This window comes from Eutrigla gurnardus (genome assembly GCF_963514095.1).
Source record: "Eutrigla gurnardus genome assembly, chromosome: 13".
NCBI classification, from domain to species: Eukaryota; Metazoa; Chordata; class Actinopteri; order Perciformes; family Triglidae; genus Eutrigla; species Eutrigla gurnardus.
In genome coordinates, this window is record NC_139936.1 from 14,636,254 (window position 1) to 14,655,778 (window position 19,525).

Sequence of the window (19,525 nt, forward strand, 5' to 3'; positions counted from 1 at the left end):
TCAGGCAGTGACGCCAACGGGTCTGACAAATCGTGAAATGGCGTCAACTCTGCACTCTCCCATTCTATTAAGGCAAAAAATAAATAAATAAATAAAAATACAAACTTAATATTCCTGCAAAGAGTAAAGTGAACCCTTTGTTATATGGTTCATTATGACTGTTGAGATCCAGAGATTAGGTTAATTCATAGCAGGCTATAGTCACTTATTACAGCCGAAGTGAAATGAACTCCAGGCCGATTGGTTGATTTTACTGTAAATAAGTGTTGTGAGTCACCTTTGTTTGAGGTCAGCAAAAAAAAAGGAAAGAAAAAAGCAATCCAGCCTATCATTCTTAACCTCTGAGACATTTGTTCTTAGTTTAGTGCGAAGAGCTCATTTTAATGATTCATTTATGTCACATGGATTATAACAAACCTGATTCAGGAGCTCGTTTGCTCTCTTGACATATCTGCTTGGACAGTTATGACTCATGTTGAAGTCACCCCAGTTTTGTCTAAAAATAATCAGGACTGAGCGTTCGAGTCAGTCCTAATGTCCAGCTGCTGGAGGGAAATGGATTATTGTCTGATGCAAACACTGGAGATTTTTCTTTTTTTCCCCTCCCCACAAAAAGTCTGCATATACCTGCTGGACGTGAGCAAGATGCTTAAAATGAACGTCTCTATCCAGGAGATAAGTATGTGTGTATATATTTAGGAAGCAAAACATATTCATTGTCTTTCAACAAGAATATAGCGTGCACAAAAATGATGCATTTTGATGCTCTCTTATTTTCAGCACATCTATGTTAATATTTCATCTGACCTTATTAAAACCCAATATGTAACCCTTCCCTTTGACACAACCTGGACTTGAATATTTGATGGTCACAAAATTAAGCAAGTAAGCAAATAGTTCATGTTTCATGTTGTATTCTTCTTGTTTTAACAGCAAGTCCTTTATAGACACCATGTATGCTTCCATCAAGTCACTTTACATCACATTTGGGGTGAAATAGACTTCAAACTGTTATAAAATGATAACAGCGTGCACTTATTTGATATTTGAACAGTGAAGCATGTAAAACTCCCTTGTATCTTATCACGTTTTACAGCTGGAGTTCCTGAGACGTCGCATATCAATAGGCCTAACGCAGACAAAACCACAAAGAAGCAATTGCCATTCAATTAAGAAAAAAAATACGTGTAATGAGGTGATGAAACGGTGTTCTTTGGGCTGTTAAACAGGGGGTTGGCATAATGGAAAACGCAAAGAAAAGGCTTAGTGATCGCTGCTTGTTCTCGGTCTGAAAAGCGTGTTTTGTTGCAAATTCAATACACTGCAATGCAGAAGGAGCTGCAACTGTCTACAAGACGACCGGTCGTGTTTCTTGGTCTGTGGGTTCAGAGGGCTGCACAGGAGCGGATCAGGTCAGGTGCTTTATCCCTCCCCTCCCCTTCCCTTCCCTTCCCCAGCTTCGGGTCCCGGCTGCAGCCTCCGGGGGCAGCTGCAGCCTCTTGTGCTCCTCGCTCGGCCCTGCGTGGTGGCCCGGACGCCGATGTGACGAGCCTTGTGGTGCAATGTACGTCTGCTCCGTCCCCAGACTGACGGGGCCGAAGGTCCAATGAAATCGGTCGACATATTGAGCTTGTCAAATCAAAGCCAAAGGGGAGGCGCTGTCCCGTCGTCGTCTGAATTACGTCATGCACAAACAGCTGGTCGTTGGCAAGAAAAAAAAAAAAAAAAAACCCCTGAAAAAATGTAGACCAGCACAGCGACTGAGAACTGCACCCGGGCTGTAGCCCTCCACGAAGTATCTTAGCTTTGAACGATGTGGCAACCGGGGCGTCCGGGCTCAGGATGGAGCCCTCCGAGGCTCGCGCTTGTTTACACCTGTCTGTGCGCTCTTGGAGGTGAGTGTTTCCGTTCCGCGCGCTGCTTTGATTCGCGGGGAGCTGTTCTTTTTGTCGGGGTGCTGAAATCCGTCCAGAGCGGCGGCGGCGGAGGCGGAGGATCCCGCTTTAGGATCTCCTCAACACCCGCAGCTGCTGCTGTTCCGTCTCGGCCACGAAACGAGCCGTTTTCACGAACACAGGCTGGATTCAGTTAGGTGACGCGTGGGGGGAAATAGGCTGCTAATTATGGCACGCAACACACTGACATGCTCCGATAGGTTGAGTGTACGCTACGATGCCGAGGGATGATTGTGGCTGGGCTGGATGCTTTCGTTGTTGTTGCTTTTATTTATATATACTCGTCGTTGCTTCGCTTCGCTTCGCTTCGCTAGAGAAACCAAAGACAAGTTAAGACACGTTGATGCAAAATATATGATGGGATTCCTCGGACAATAAGGCAATATTTAAGTTTAAACCATATCATTTTCTGTTTTTAATGTAAGATGCTGAAAATGAGCAGATTTGATGCCCTTTATCATAAAATGTGACAAACAAGTACAAGATATTATAGTGTCTTTTATTGAAGAAAATCATATAGGCAGACATTAAGAGTACTTTTCTTGTGTTTGTGGTGTCCATTAAAGAAAAAGAAGCTCAGAGCTCTTTGTGAGATAACAATGAATCCGAACCTACAGCACATCTGCACTGGCTGTGCTCCTCGAAGACCTTAAAGATCTGTCTGAGGATGTTGCAGCCCCTGGCAGACTTGTTGCCCCTTCTCTCCATCGGTTTTTGGTAAATCCTTGGAATTGGTTGGAGTCAATAAGATCAACGCCCCCTCCCTTTACCCTCTTTTACCTGGATAACTCAGGTTATTTCTCTTTTCGCAGTGAGGAGGATCATGATGTTTGAGAATCGAATGCAGAATTCAATGCTTTTGTTTGCTCAGCCACTCATTGTCACAGTGATCAGCTGCACGTATGTTTCGAGAATGAATGGGAATCGTTCCTCTTTCTTTCAGATGTTTTTAAGATTTGACAACACTATAAAATCATATTCATAGAGGAGGAATTTGGAGAAGCGACTTTTACTTACACTTTCCCCCCCCAAAAAATTAAGTTTTAAGACTCCCACGCAAAGCATTCAAGGATAAACCCCTAGTTGAGATGACAAAAAGCAGGATTATGTCTGTATTAAGCCTCTAACGGAGTAAAACAGTTGTTGGGAGGCGCTCGTTGAAGATTACTGAGATTACTGAATTCAGAACGGTGCAGTAGGAACGCCTGTAAGCACTCTGCTGCCTTTATCTTTAAATGTCTTTATTTAGCAGGCAAACAAGCATATTTAAACACGTCGGTGTGTTTACAAGTTCACATTGAGTCATGAGACATTTCCTTTGCAGAATCTTTCCTTTTTTCCTCCCCACATACTGGAGGTTTCAAAATCGATATGCAAGTTTATTATTACATTTTTCTCATAATAACTGCAGGTTTCAGTCATGTATTTAATTAGTCACAAAAACCTAAAAGGCTGATATGGTTGAACCGTGTTTTGCCCGTTCGAGTGTAACTGTATGTTTAAGTGTGAAATCTGGTGAACACGGGGTTTTGACAGTTTCCATTAAATGCATTTTTAGAATACTGACCATGAGCAGGGATCACATTGACATCAATAAGATAAAAGCATTTGCCTGAAAATAACCAAATTAATCTGCTTCCAGTACATTAATTAAACAGCTACATTTGGTCAGGCATTATCTCATACAAGAACGTCTCTGTGTCAGTCTTTGGATAATACGGAGCACCGCCTGCTTGCTACTCAAATGTTGTGAGCGGTTCGATCAAAAAGAAACATTGCTGTTGTTTTTTGGAACAACACAAGTCGAGCTCCATTGTATTGGAGAGAAGGCAGACAGATATCTTCAAAACAAGGCAACTGACACCAACAGAAATCTAGACTGATAAATAGCATGACAGGTAAGAGGATACATATGCATTCTGTAAGTATTTAATCATCTCACAGCTCCTTGTTGGGGGTCCGGACCCTCAACCACAGATTTAGAGTGTCTGTGTGTAAGCTTATTCATAATGTAATATTAATGACTTTCTCTTAATTGGGATTACATTGCCTGAAAATCCATACCCTTATCATCTTTATTTAAAGACTGACTTTTGAGTAGTCTTATATGCAGATGTGACTTTTTCCTGCTCAAACATCTGTCCGACAAACAAATAACAACATGTTATCGACTGTTATGTGATCTGTAGCTGAAAGAAGTCTGTTACAATAAACCTTACTGCCGACTTCAGCAGTGCCACACACTTTCTCCTCAGTCTTGGATGTCAATGTAATGAACATGCAAAGAAGACCCTTAATGCAAAGAGGGCTCACACGGCGCTGATAGTGGACCGGAGGAAGGCTGGGACGGGAGCGAAATTAAGGCTGCGAGCGTTGTATGGGATTAAGCTTGAGCTCTTGACAGTGAGATTGCCTCATTCTTCCGAGTTTCTGCTTCTTCAGTATTCAAGGTTGCTTCCATAGGTGAGAGCCAGTGCCAGCTTTGAGATCTGGTAATAGTGTTGGGGGGGGGGGGGGGGGGGGGAGCCATTTTTCTCCTTCTCCTAACACACATAATGTGAACACGCTGCACATCCGAGGAAAGCGTCTCCTCTACACGTCCACACCTCGACGCCTTGTCACTGTCGACTGGGCCACTTGGTTTTTCTTTACTCTCTGTGTCATCGCCAAGGTAAAAGCAGAAGCGATGGCGAACCACATGATAGCATTAGTGCGGGGAGCTCACTTATCTGTGTCACCACATCTCTTAAGTAAATGGGGCTCACGCTGTTTTTAGAGGTCTTTTCTTTACATCCTCAAAATCAGTTTTAGGAGTTGGTTTTTTTAATTCAGAATTTTTTTTACACATTTTTTTTGCAAATTGTAGGTGAGATTAATGAGACACACACACACACAAACCAACGTCGCCACAGGTACACCAGATACAGATGGTGGAAGTGCTTGTTACGCATGAACACAAAGGGAGCTGCAAATGGGAAACGTTCTCCTCCAGTGAAACATCAAGCCTTCACGTTGTTCTAATGAAATACCGCTGCTTTCTTATCTACTTGTGTTTGTATTTACGATAACACTTATCTAAGAAGTTCAGCATGTTCTACAATAGCAATTAACTGACTCACGCTCCATCCCCCTCCACTTTGCCCACCCGTTGATCGCAGCTCGCTGCCTTGTGTATGTAACACGGTGTACACCTGTCGCTCGTTCTGCTGCTTTTATATGCAGAGCCCTCGGTGGATGTAATCCAAGGATTTGACATTATGCGGAACGCTAGTGAGCCTGCATGCATACGTCTCCCTCGGCTGCTTTGAGAGGAGTTAATGTCTGTGATCACATAGTGAGACATCTAGCTCTCCACAGTGTGCCGGGGTTCAAGGAGAAGCTCGCTATTATGGACTTAAGACGAAGAGGCTGCTTATGCGTGTTCTGTTTGCGAGAGCCGTGGTGCTGACAGCTTGGGAAACGTTTGTACTCGGGACTCAATCTTCAGAAATGAAGGTTTCAACTCATTGTCAGCCATGCTAGCGCCGTCTGTCTGTTGGTGGATCAGTCCGGCACTTTCAGTCAGAAATCCGATGAGTTGCCGTGACATTTTGCACAAAAACCGAATGCAACATCGACTAGGCGGCATTGCAAAACAATCCACTCGTTAGGTGCTTTTCAATATGCAAACTTACTCATGACCCCGGGAAATCGTTGCCCCTCCGCCATCATGGATGGTTTTCTAATCCCCTAGATACACCGCCAGGAGACGAGGAGAGAGGAGGCTTGTGGAGGAGCTGAGAGTGAGGAAACATCCTTTGCTGAAAAATGTTTGGCCCCCGTGGCATATAAAAGAGTCATGACACGCAGATGTACCAATCTCAAACCCTGGCAGCACTACAGATGTAATGTTCCTTTTGTATTCATCAGTATATATGTAGTTATTTCAGATGTCGTGTCCCGCCACGGAAGGTGCTGCTCCGTCCGGATTCCTTTGTGACTGAATTCCACCATGATGTTTTTATCCTACAGATCCAATTCAACTGCTAGAGTCGTGACATGATGTGTACAAGTGCAAACAGCTGCTATCCACAAATGATTATGTCAATAAGAACAATCTCTTGCATTCAGCAGTTATGTGTCGTATTTCATGTTGTCATATGGATGGGTTGTAATACATTCATCCAATCGTATCATAAATGTCACTAGTTATTTATACAGTCATGTTCATACAGTTGTAGTGCTTCACACAAGAAATATATGTATATGTGTGTGATCTGAATTAAAAGTAGATACGTTGTCGTGAAAACCGACAGATAATAAAATCAAGGTACCACCAAACAAAGTGCCACACGTCATGTTTAATCGATGTGGCTTTGCAGTGACAACACCAAGACAACGATGTCTCATTTTGTAAGATGCCTTTTGCCTCGACTCCTCTCTCTCTGCGCGTCTCTTCCTTGCCTCCAGCAGCTCCCGTAGGCTGGACGCGAGAAGAGGACTCGAGGAAAAAGGAATCGAGGAGACACCTTGCCATAATGAAAAGCTCCCAGAAGATGAATCCTCATAACGTTGACAATCCACTTACTTTTCACCTAACGCCATCATCTGGTCAAAATTTCAATTAGTCCAATCCTTGAATTAATGACTAAAGTACCAAATGCCATCTGCCAGATCTGAACTTTGTGTTTAGTGTAAATTAGCAAACCCTAATCCTAAACATTGCTCTGGCTCCCCACAGATTGCCTTTTTGTGACAGAATACTTCACCCGTACGCCTCGTAAGCTGAACGCTTTCAACTCCTTCGCCAGTGTGGAACTGTTCCACTTCAATGTGCCTGACGACACCATGATGGCCGTATGGAACCTCATCACCTTCAAGGAGCAAGGGGGCACGTTCGGAGACAGCTGCCCAAACCGCAATGTAACAGTGTAAGGCAATGGCTTCGTCTGGTTCTGGAGTCACTTTTGTTTTTTGCCTCGAGTGTTCCTTTGTTGGAGTTAAGACACTTAGAAGTTGAAATCTGCTCTTCCTCCGGGGGAATAAATAGATAACAATATCATCTTATATAACTTTGGGGGAAAGTGTTATAGCATCCTGAACAGTGTCAGCTATTTCTGGCAGCCTTGATATATGGGGGGAGCTGCTGATAAAACATTAGCCGCATTAACTTTTAATTTCGCCTGTCTATATTGATCATATTAGTAAGTAGTATTTGTCATGAGCGCTGGAACCTCAGGTGACTGCGGTGTCTCTGCGATGCTGTGATTGACGTGGGCACGCTTATCACATTCAACTATCTGAGGGCTGGATATGATTATTAATGTTTTGGATTTGAATTTTTCACAATTTGAATGGAAGACGCCATCTGTGCTCATGCTGTCAGCTGTTCTTATGGATGACTTTTTATATTTGACAGATGCCTCTGCTGTTTGTGGAAAAATATTAGGCCCAACAGCAATTGCATGTTGGCTTTGTGATTGATAGGTACTTCAGGTCCGGGGCTCCTCCAGTAATCAACCCCCTGTACACCCACTTCCCTCGGGATACGGCCGTCCCAGGATCCTTTGCTGTGACTCTTACCTGGACTCTTCCAAACCGTACAACGGGAGCATTCAATGTGACCAGCCCGCTCCCTGGAGACTGGTTCCTCGCCGCACATTTACCCAAAGATGAAGGCAAGATCTCCGTCAAGGTGAGCCTGAACATTTATCAGAAGTAAACATTGTGGCTTCCTGTTAGAATTTCAATCTCTTGAGTTGTGAGTTTTGGTTACCTTGTTCTGTTAATGGTGCTTTTTTTTGTTTATCTCTTCAGACAAATAGTCACTTTTTTAAACCCGGACACTGAATAAGACAATAACCAAAAAGGTTCCAACTGCACACTGAAAAGGTTAAAGTTGTAAGACGTAAACATAAACAACTCCCAGAATGCCGTGGTAGTGACCTGTCAATCACAAGTTACCACGACCTAAAGAATACCTTTATTGTCTATTTGACTCATAATTGGCTAAAAAAGACTTGAAACTAGAGCTTGAGACCATGAACTCATGTTTACAATATTTAATGAGGTAATTAATCAAGTGAGAAAAACGTAATTATCTTGTATACTTCCATGCAATGAGACGTCTTTGCGTTGCCCCCTGATGGCCAGTAGAGATAATGCAAGCTTACGCCACTTCCACATTGGCTTCACTTGACAGAACTGGAGGTTGCTGCCTAGTCTACAGTCATGCTAGATTTGGGAGATTATACATTGGCACAGTGATGCTTTGAGCTAAATGCTAACACAAACATATCATGCTCATAATGTCAATGCTGACATGCAGGTAGATTTTTTATTCCGATATCATGTTTATGGGATGTATGGGTTTATGAGGATGTTGTTAGCTTTGCAGGTCTTCAGCCATTAACCTAAAATTGGACGAATGTAACCTGATAATGAATGTAATAGTTGCTGAGACATTTCACTCTAAACCACAAATCATGTTGGGACCAGTGGAAAGGTCACACACCTATTTCACTGCATTAGTGAACAGTGTTACCTTCTGGTGGTGCTAGATAAAAAGTCAGTGGGATTTATCCTCTAGATACCATGAATGTCTATACCAAATTTCATGGCGATGCATTTAATAGTTGTTGAGGCTGGGGAAAAGGGAATAATCAAAATTGCTGGCATTCATGCTCTTGTGGACATTGAATATATGTTCAAAATGTCATGAGAATCATCCAATTACTGTACATCAGGTACATCAATGGCCGACGGACTGCTAGTGTGAAGGATGAGCTCTTCAAATGAATGAAAAGCTTGAGTCATTGTGTTGTTACACATCATGCACTAATATAGGCCGGTAAAACGAAAGCATATTTGTCTGAAAGTGTTATTTTAAAATAGGATCTTAAATATATTCTTCATGGTTACTTACCTCCCCTTCATGATAGAAAGTAATCTCGTAAAAATGATGTAAGTGTTCCATTGGATTAGTATTCCTGTTTGTGCTGCAGAGCTTAAAGAGGTTTCTGCCTCTTCAGGGTTTTTCTTCATCTCATCGTGTTTTCCTATTTAGCCACATAAAAAAAAAGAAGAAGAAAAACACACCTGCCGATTTCCATTTCAGGCAATTTATTTATTACTGGCATGGTGTTCAGTTGGGCTTCCTTTTGTGGTTTCCACTGGCTGGCACAAGCACACCTGGAACGCACAACATCAAAAAAATATCATCACAGGTTGCTATCAACACTGCACGTACAAAACAATCGGTTTGCCTTTGGGGGCACCGAGAATAGAAGCTGCCGGGGCTCAAATGTGACCAGCCTCCGATGACATGCTGTACGGATGGAAATAACACTTTTTCTGCATTCTGCTTTCTGAAGCAGTTTTTTTCTTTTTTCCTTAGCAACCAAGACGTGATGTTATCAGTTCAAAAAAGAAACACGGGTGGAAGAAATGCAAGCAGGGCCAGGGGAATGCAGGCTGAATTTCTAACCATATCAGTCAAACACTGAACTCCAGCAATCCTGAGCACACGGGATATCAAGGTTGAGCAAACAACAACAAAGGCTGGAGTTACATTTGAGAAAAAAAAGACTAACTCTTATATAATCAATCACAATACCGTAGGGGCTTCTTTTCTCTCATATACTCATTGTTTGAAAAGATCTTAATGTTTTATGATGATCATTAAAATCAGGATTTGACAAGATATATTAGCTTTTTATTAAAAGATGGATATTGGCCAGTCAGCGTCCTCTTTTGTCAGTATTATAGGTGCTGCTTCCCAGACTGCAAATATACAGCTCTGGAAAAAATTAAGAGACCACTGCAAAATTATCACTTTCTCTGGTTTTACAAACCTCGTTTATGAAAGGCTTTTTTCTGGCTTTGCACAACTTCAGTCCGGCCTCCAGGAGCCTGACTCCAACCGTCCTCCTTCAGCCCAGCTTCCATTTCCCATCCTTCTTGTAGGTCACTTGATGTCCTTGATGTTTTATAATGTTCCTTGTTAAATATGATTTGGTTCGGACGATCACCTAATCAGTACCTCATTAACTAGAATGAGGTGTGCCTGTGTTGGAATTCAACAGACACTCAAATTTTATGTCTGCCACTCATGTCGAGATGCTGATATAAGACAAATTGGAGTGTCTCTCAATTTTTTCCAGAGCAGTATATAAACTGTTTCATTTTTTTCATACATTACATACTATTTGTACCAAATACACTAAATGATCTGATAGCTGATAAAGTCTTGTGCCATCTAATATACTGCAATGAATCCTTAATATTATATTGGGAGGTGTTCCTTTCTGTCTGTTTTTAATGGGAGTATTCAAAATACAAGAAACTCAATATAATGCTATTCAGTGAGACAGAGCCACTAAGTACAACCTTTAAAATGACCACAGAGTTTAATAAAGCCATACATAAGCTCGTAACCGTTGCATTAACTGCAGCGCTATTGCTGCGGATTGCATTAGATTGTTCAGGTGTGTCTAATAAAGCAGAAGCTCAGAGTATACACCAGAGTTTTCCCCTAAAATTGCATAGTCTCAGTGGGTCATTCTGACTGAAGGAGCTAAAATAATGCAATTAGTCGGGGTTTCACAGTGGGCTTTAGTGCTCTGTGGCCTGAAAAGGGTTTTAGAGTCTCTAACATCTTGCCAAGACTGAGGTTCTGTGGAAAATAAAGGCTTATGTCTTTTTTATTTGGCATGAGAATGGTCAGATTTCAAGCTATTGATGAGATATTTTGGCATGAAAAATAAGATAAACTCATAAAACTGAGGTTTGGTTATTTTTTGTATGAAACATTAGACTTTTATGTGCATTCCTTTATAAAAATGATCAATAAGAACTGAAATAAATGACTGCTACTATTAATATTTCTACCACTCTACCACTCCAAATGTCAAAAACAAAGAGTGGAGGTTTTCTACAGGAAGTTAAATGACAAATATAAAACAACATTTGCATGCATGGCATGATTTTTCAGTGTTGAATTGTAAATTCAGTGAAGAAAACACAATAACCAATTATTTTTGCACAGGAGTATCCGCACCCAAATGTGAGCAAGTAAAAGAAACACATTCAAAACCAGAAAAATGTTTTGGTGAATGTCAGAGTCTGGAGGTAAACTACTAAAGTGGGTTTTAAGAAGAATTCTTTCCCCTAAGAATGGTTGGCAAATGAGACCCATTGGCATTAAAAAAAAACCCTCTTGTGAGCCTTAATTAAAAGAAAACTTGCTCTACCAGACGCATGTGCAGGTCCAGCTGACAGGCTGTAATAAATCAAAGGGTCACCTCGGCAGCTCCTGGACTAATGACATGCCGTGGTAATTGTGGCTGGAGCAGGCGGGTCAGTGATCGGCTGGCAGGAACGATGGGCCTCATTTGGCATTCACACCTGTCCTTTTGGATCAGGTGTGAATGGTCGCAGACATTTTTTTTTTTTATTACAGCAGATCATGCGTGGAAGCGACACGCGGTTCTGTCTGCTCGGCTCATCTCACACAGTAATACGCACCGAGCGTTAGACGTTCAGGACAACATGAGTGAAATGGTGGGTGCATGTTACATTGCATGGCAGGCAGGAGGAGGACAGAGGGATATTAATCCAGGAGGCTGACAGGCTTTATACAGACAGTCCATTAAGGATTTTCAGCCATGTGTGAATGATATCTAATCTCCCCGATACCAGCTCTTAAGAAAATAGCGGTGACCGCTGAAATACCGTCTAAACCATCTGCTGTGTGTTGTTTTTTAAAGGGTCTGTCTGAGGAGTGCCAGTATCTGTTCCAACCTCAGCTCATTGTCCAGAGGCTAATTGGGATTTCAGTGCTTTATCCTGGATACTTCATTGACCAGATGATCCCCGTGCATAACAGATCTGCACTGTACAAGTAAGTCTTCCAAAAGATGGGTTGGCTTTCAAATGAAGTCCCTAATCATGGACCATCTTAGAGAGAAAAAATCTCTTTATTTTGCACAATCCACTCACCTCAGTCCACTCATCTGCTTCTCTGATCTCAGTCCTCCTCTATGTAAGCTTATCTTGTATTTTCATTTGAAACAGATTTCACACAATTTCCATTTGTGTGCTTATGAACATGCTTTATTAACTTCCTCTCCTCTAAAAGTCACCTCAGTGTCGCGAGCGGGGGGAATATGAGTGTTCAAGATTTATGCTCAGTTGTTCGTGATCTTCTGAAGAGGAACAGTTGACATTGTTTGAGCTCTTCACAAAAAATATGTCAACTGTTTATTCTTTGAGTATTATTTAGATGGTATGTATTTACTTGAAACTGAAGTGATGTATTTTTAGACCTGTGTCTGTTTGCAGTGTGTGAATATGATAGACACTTTTTAATTTAAAGCACCGAATATCAGTATTGTTAATAAAGAGCAGGCAAAATGTCGAAAGGCCATTCATTCAAATGAAACTACTGACATTTTATTCATTATGAAGGTACTGCAGAGGTATGGCTTCACCTAAAAAAAAAAAGCAAATGATGTATCACATTACCATAAAAGACATTCACATAATTTATCGCTGCCTTTAAAAAAAACTGTTTTGTGTCTTATAAACATGAACTTGAATATTTAACATGTGGCGCTGTTCTATGTGTTGCTGTCTGATATTGTACATAGCCCAGGTATTATGGTATTATTACACCCTAAATATGTGTGTGTGTGTGTGTGTGTGTGTGTGTGTGTGTGTGTGCAGAGTGTTCATCCCCAATTATATATCAAAGGTGAAGGTTCAGTTGGTAAACTGCAGCACCAAGAACAAGAGTAGCGACAGTTGTCCCGTGGTGCTGAAGATAAGAGCGCGGGCGCCGCCGGTGCATAACTCAAGTGCCCTCGACTGCAGGGAGTGGAACCCTTGTGAATTAGACACTCGTGTCCCTGCCTGGGAACAATGGTACTACATCCTGGTGGAGAGGTATCCGAGCAACGGCAACGTCTACTTCCGCATCGGGGTCCAGGTCACAGGTGAGATTGTGTTTTACAGGCAAAACGCTATCCATGGTTCATCTTCAGGGTTTTATTTCTGACTTGGGAAAGACTTTACATTAAATAGAGCATTAATTGATGCTTAACTAATGTAAATGTAAAAAAAGTCAAAAGTCAAAACTAATCAAAAGCCAGTCTTAATTACAGACGGAGACATTCATGAGAATCTATAACCTACATCATAGATTAACTCATGTGCCTAAAATGTATTCATACTATTAATTAATTCATGAGTTACAATAACTGAAAACTGTGAATTTAAAGTCCCATATCAGCAACCTCAATTCCACTGTACTGTATGAACTGGTATCTGTTTATAAACGTATCTAAAGTCCTGTTTTTATGGATGTGAAAATAACTTAAGCTGTGTTTTATTTGTCCCATCTGTGTTTGTCTAGACCGTTTGGTAAATGAGAGCTTTTTTTTTACCAATTTTGCCAATGAACCAACATTATTTAATCGATTTATGAGCGGCAATGTGTCATAATTTCAAAATGAATTGTGCAATCTGTGAGCTGTCTGCTTCCAGCGCGGGTTGTAATTTAAATTCCTGCTGCTTTTGATGTGCAAATCATTATGATGTGTTTGTTTTTTTTATGAACCTGAAACCTCTTAAGTTAGACCAAATCAAAGCTGAAAGTAGATCCACTTTGTCCTCGAATCAAAGCAAAAATCTCTCAATGTCTTTTCAAGCGTGGCCGAGACGCTCATAGGCACATGGGGCACACGTTGGATATGAATCTGTTTTGATGGGGAAAGGGAGGTCAGCAGAAATAGGACCATTAACAGGCGTGTTCGAGTAAAGACTGCGTTCCAAACAGAACGGGATTCATGTGGGATCATGAGACGAGCGATGCTGCGCCCGAGTGCTCCATGCTGTTTTCAGGGCTGTGCAGAGCTGAGGTGTATTTTATGCTCACTCCACAGGGATGGCTCACAAATCTGTGGGAAGTCCTCTCCCAATGTAGCCATCCCCTCCCTCTGTTGGACACTGTACTGTGCACTTTGTCACCATGGCAACACAGACACTAATTATTCACACTCCCCCTCCGCCCGCCAGGCGGATCTTACTTGACCTTTTGTGGATTTAAATTGAAGAACACCTCAGGTTCAGCGGAAAATACCATCTGGAGTCACTCACCTCCGCATGCTTCTCTCTTTCTTTTATTGTTGCTACGAGCCGTCTGCAGGAAAAGGAAATGTACCCTTATGCGAAGCCAATTTACAGACATCAGAGTTGGCGGCTAGACAGGAAACGGTGAAACTAGGTTGCACTTTATTATTTATTATTGTTGTTTATACAGTATTGTCGCTGCAGGTTGGCCACCCAAGAGAGTTCACGTGTTTTGCCGTGTATGAAAGCAAAACCAAGCCCCGTTCTTTGGATTGTGAATTTTATGAATCACAGCCCGTCCGCTCCCGCCCACACACATGCAACCTACACTGTATATCTGCGTCTTTTCTTATATTTACACCTCTTTTCGTATTTCCACCATAGCTACATTTGCCTTGAGCCAGCAGTTTTTGGTATTTCAGTATTTTTTTAAGGAGTGTTCAGCTGCTTGAAACATCAAAATACTTCAAACCCTTTCAGAGACAACAGTATGCAAACGAGGCTGAGCGAGAAAAGCCTTTGAAATCCTCTCCCCTTGGGGAATTGGCGGTCTGCGATGATGGTACTTTGCCAGTTGCCATCAATGACCATTTTGCAGGGTTGCTTTGTGTTGATTGAAAGCATACTGTTTGCAATTACAGTGAATCTTTGTCTCATTAAAAAGTAGTGAACAGCGCTGAACCTCACTGTTTACAAAATGGAAGCCAGCCGAAGGGGATCTTTTCAAACATTTGCAAAGGCATCGGTTGCTTAGTTAGCCTGCGTGATAATGGAAGTACAATTATTGACTTTGTTATTGCCGGTGTTTGACTTCATTATATTAAAGGTTGTTGCGAAGTACATTTTTAAAACCTTCTGCAACTAGCCAATCCATCATGCCGGAATCAGTTTGATTTGATGTCCTTTGTGAATTTGATATCTCTCTCCAATGTCTAGATTGTTCCAAGTCCACTTCGTCGAAGGACCAGGCACAGCCCAGCTCCTCTATGAACATGCCTCAGTCTTTTGGATCAGCGATGGGTTTCTCCCTGTCCGAGACGCTGTCGGTGGCCTCGCTGCCCAGCCTGTCGCCGAACGTCAGTCGCCTGCACACCTTGGAGGACAGCATAGTTTACCTTGCCCCCACGGCGGACACTAACAAGTGCTGGCCCATCCGCCCGACTCTGCGCAATGAGCTGGACACCTTCTCTGTGCACTTCTACGTCTTCTTTGGTCCAAATATATCGATCCCGCCGGACAGGGCTGCTGTGTTCGCCATCAACCTGATGCCTGTTTTAGACAGCGGAGGAGTCCTCAACATGGAGCTCAAGCTCAACATGGTGAGTTGCTCTGATGACACGACTGCTGCTCGTTTGTCACATATATAACAGTACTGTTAATAGTTATTTGCATTTTTATTCAATAAATATAAAATGTGGTTTTCATTCATGATCAGTTGACAAACGCAATAAGGTTATTTTTAAATGTACCTTTTATTCGGTATGGCTTCGCTTATATGTAAAAAAAAATATGAAAGATTGGCCAAGATTGAGTGTTTTATTTAATATCTAGTGTAGTAGTCAAAACTAGTCAAAACTAGAAATACTGCCTCAGGCCTCTGTGAACCAGTCGAGTTGTAGCTCACATCCATGTCTGTCCAAAATGTCCTCACTTCATAATTTTATCCTATCAGACATTTGTGTGAAATTGGCATTATAAGCCTACAAATTCTTGAGTTATGGCCACACATGTGATATATGACATCAAGGCGACCTTTGGCCACCTAATACTAATGAGTTCAACCTTGAGTGCAAGCAGACGTGCGTGCCAAATTTGCAGAAATTCCCTCAAGGCGTTCCTGAGGCATTGCATCGCCGGTGCAGAATCATAAAAAATGGTTCCTAGACACCTGGAGGATACTTAAATACGACATTTTGATTCAAGATGTTGGACAGGGCTCCGTTGCCACCCTCACCCTTCACATGCTGTATGTTCTACTGCTGCAAAGGATCAGATTGTAATCAGCAAAGTAAATATGCACAAACTGGGAAACGTGTCTGGCAGAGCCAGCCTGCTAAATATGGAACCTCATATAGACACGGACTCTGCAATGCAAGCTGAAAAGGTTCACAACGAAACGGGCGCCAGTGTTTGGGCTGGTGACATATGTCCTCTAATTAAGAGCGAACAAAATGCAAATATCAGCCAGCAGGATTTGACATGTCTTTGTTAAGCTGCCCTTCAGATAGTAATGGCATTAGGGATACACCTTATCCACGGGGAGACATGAACTGGAGAGCTGCAGGCTGGCAGATGGACTTTTGAATAGTTGACTCGTAGGAGAGAGCAACGCAGCCACTGTTGCAGCAATTTGAGGATGAAGTGTAAAACAAATGCTTTGATTGTTCACTTCAACGGAATAACCTGACATTTTTTGCCGTCTTCCCGGGAGTCTGATTTATATCAGTTTCATCTCTTTTCATTCAGCAATGATATTATTCAAGGATATTCTTAGCCTGAAGTGCGTGTAGCTTAGCACAAAAGGCAGAGGCAGCAGGATTCAGAAGCCCCTCCAACAACTGGAAAATGGACAAAACCATCTCGCCGCCCACAAGGTCCATTCAGTAGCTGTTCTCGTGCTTTTGATATCACATAATCTTGCAGACACTCAGCAGATGGATTTGCCCAGTTGTCATGGAATCGCACATTACTTTCTTCAGGGCATTGAAAGTATACATTTGTATGCCAATCATTGAGTTTTGTTTGGAATTTGGAAAAGGCTCAGGTATAAGAAAACCCCCCAAACACTGCAGTCCTCTAACTACATATTAATGTATGAAATGTAAAACTGAATTAATTAGTCAAGAAAGAAAATGAATCGGAAACACTTTTGTAAAAAAATAAGTCACAGTATGTCGTTTTTACGAGGATCTAGTGGCAGATATGGTATGTAATATTAATAGGTATATTTTTGTTTAGTTGTGTGTATTGCCTTCGAATGAGTCATTTGTATCTACGTTCTTCACAGAGCCAGCCGCCATCTTTCTACAGGAGCCCAGCACAGACAAACCAAACACTGGCTAGTTACTACGCCTTTAAGCAAAAATGCCCAAAAAAAATCCACTGGTTCTTTTTTCTATTTTCTACCTTTCTTTACTACTACTACTTTACTACTTCTATAAACATTCATTAAATAGTCATCTATTTATTATTTGATCAAGGAAGTAATGTGAAAATATTCGTAGGTTGCAGCCAGAAACGTAAAAAGGACAGATTTGGAGTTTGAAGCCCCTCCCTTCCAGACTAGGCTTAACACATCTTTCATCTCCGTGGAACATACAGAGATGAAATTGATAATCGATCTTCTCATCTAACCATTGGCAAGAAAGCAAGCAGTGTAATTTTTCCAAAATGTCGGAGAAAAGCAGCAAATACTAGACTTTAAAAGGAAATGGAAGTAATTGGCTATAATGAGCCTGATGGTGTATTGATTGGGTGCTTGGCTGATGTGGCGACATGGTTGGTTAGTGGCTGCTGTCACCTCAAAAAAGATCATCTTGGGTGTGAAAGGCGAGTTTTCCTCACGTCTATGTGAGCTTCATCTTGTAGTTGTCAGGACAACCCCTGCATTAATCTTGTAATAGCGATATCCTGGGTATCCCTGACCCCTTCCAGTTCGCTCCCCCATAAGTGTGTATAGTTGATTTTAATTTAGAGAAAGCCACGGAGGCAGTACAGTGTGAGGAAACCTGGTTGCTGTTGCTGCATGAGCACAAGATGTATTCTTCAGAGAGACTGTCATGCTATATTATTCTATGGACAGATTTCTCCCCCCTCGGCGAAGATCTGTCACTTGCTTGTCACGAGGGCAGAATCCAGTCAGCCGCTGCCAGTGGGGTACTCTGGCAGATTTGCAGGCCTTTAGGAGACAATAGCTGGAGCTGCTTGTCTGCCTTGCATCGCTCCCTGTGAAAGAGTGTGAAAAGGAATGCATATGGCTTTTATTTCCGCTGATAAATCAACTGGTGGTGATTCAATTTTCATTTTTTCCAAAGTTGTCTCCAGGTAGGGCTTGGGCAGAGGAAGGAATCTGGAAGCACTTCAATCAGTTTTAATGAGACTGCATCAATGTATGGCTTTTTAGCTTTAAAAAGAAAATTCACAGTAATAAACGCTCTAATTACCTGAGGATCGGGGGCTCGAATAAGAGAATCGTGAAATAAATTAATTAGTTTAGATTAAATAAATTAGTGAATTGCAATGTATAAATAAATTAATACAATACAAAAATATAATATATTTTATTCATACCCATTAATCTATATTTCTTCTTCTTTTTTTTGCCAAATGATGATTCATGCACAATTATTCATAAATGTATTCATTTATCTGCTGTCACTTTTGAGTCCCAGTTTCTTGTTAAAATGTTTTTTAATATGATTTGAAAAAAACAAAGATGGCAATGTTTGCCGTTGCTATGCATCATTAGTATGTTCAGGGGGGAGTTGCTCACAAAAAAAAATAATCATAATGTCCAATATGAGTCAAAACCAAAGAGAGCTAAATATTTTCCTGAGCAAAATCAAAACTCATCATTGAGTTTATTTTAATTACTTTGGGCAGTGGGATGTGCAGTGTATAGTGCTCTTGCCAGCTTCATCTATTTTCTCGCATTCTGGCACATGTCAACAGCACAAGTCCTGGGAAATGTAGCAAAGCAAAAGCCACATGAGTACACAAAATAAATGAACTGGCATTCATCAAACTTTTTTAATGAGAGTTGAAGTCAAAAATATGTCCTGTTATTTAGATTATTAAGGGATTTTTACTCTATTTAGTTTTCTAGTTTTCCTATAAGCTTGAATCGGTAACCTTGAGTATCGCACTGAATCATTGCATCGAAGGCAGCACACCTGACTGAATTATGCCTCTGCAACTCAAGTTCCACAATCCTAACTAACAGCTGCATAATGGACCGGGCATATAAATCACAATATTAAACATGATTAATGTTGTAATGTTCACAACAAAGTTACCAAGTGCTTTACAAGTAACGGCAATAAATTAAAAACCCCAAACAAAATTAACATTTCAAATTCCAGTCATGAATTTGAAATGGGGCACACAGAAGAACGACCACACACGAGCACAATAAGAAATGAACATAAATTAAGAACGATGTCTTTTTCAAATCACTGCTTACCAGACTGCAGAGATGCCGGGTGCAGGGTCAGCATCCAGCGGGAGGGGACGTCAAATGAGGAGCTGGAAGACGGGGGCTGAACTTTAAATTAACAATTTAACCTGAACTACATTATATCACTGAGTGGAGGTGGAATACAGGGAAATAAACTCTTGAAAGTGGCAGCAGTCTGGCTTCTTCTTAGCCACCTAATTGATGTTCAGTATGAGGGGGCCCAGATTGCATCCTGTTGAATTCTCACTTATGAACTATGCATCATTTGAAAGCACAAAGACTAACG

General features: G+C 41.5%; 1 protein-coding gene across 1 annotated transcript in view; it reads left to right on the forward strand.

Annotated features, from left to right (window-relative positions):
- Positions 1-1,735: 1,735 nt before the first annotated feature.
- Positions 1,736-19,525, forward strand: part of tmem8b (transmembrane protein 8B) — a 34,054-nt gene continuing 16,264 nt past the window's right edge. The window contains exons 1-6 of the mRNA XM_084024078.1: positions 1,736-1,895; positions 6,676-6,865; positions 7,422-7,629; positions 11,702-11,835; positions 12,660-12,928; positions 15,000-15,382. Coding sequence (XP_083880204.1) covers positions 1,814-1,895; positions 6,676-6,865; positions 7,422-7,629; positions 11,702-11,835; positions 12,660-12,928; positions 15,000-15,382 — 1,266 coding nt within the window. The 5' untranslated portion in view covers positions 1,736-1,813. The remainder of the gene's footprint in view (positions 1,896-6,675; positions 6,866-7,421; positions 7,630-11,701; positions 11,836-12,659; positions 12,929-14,999; positions 15,383-19,525) is intronic.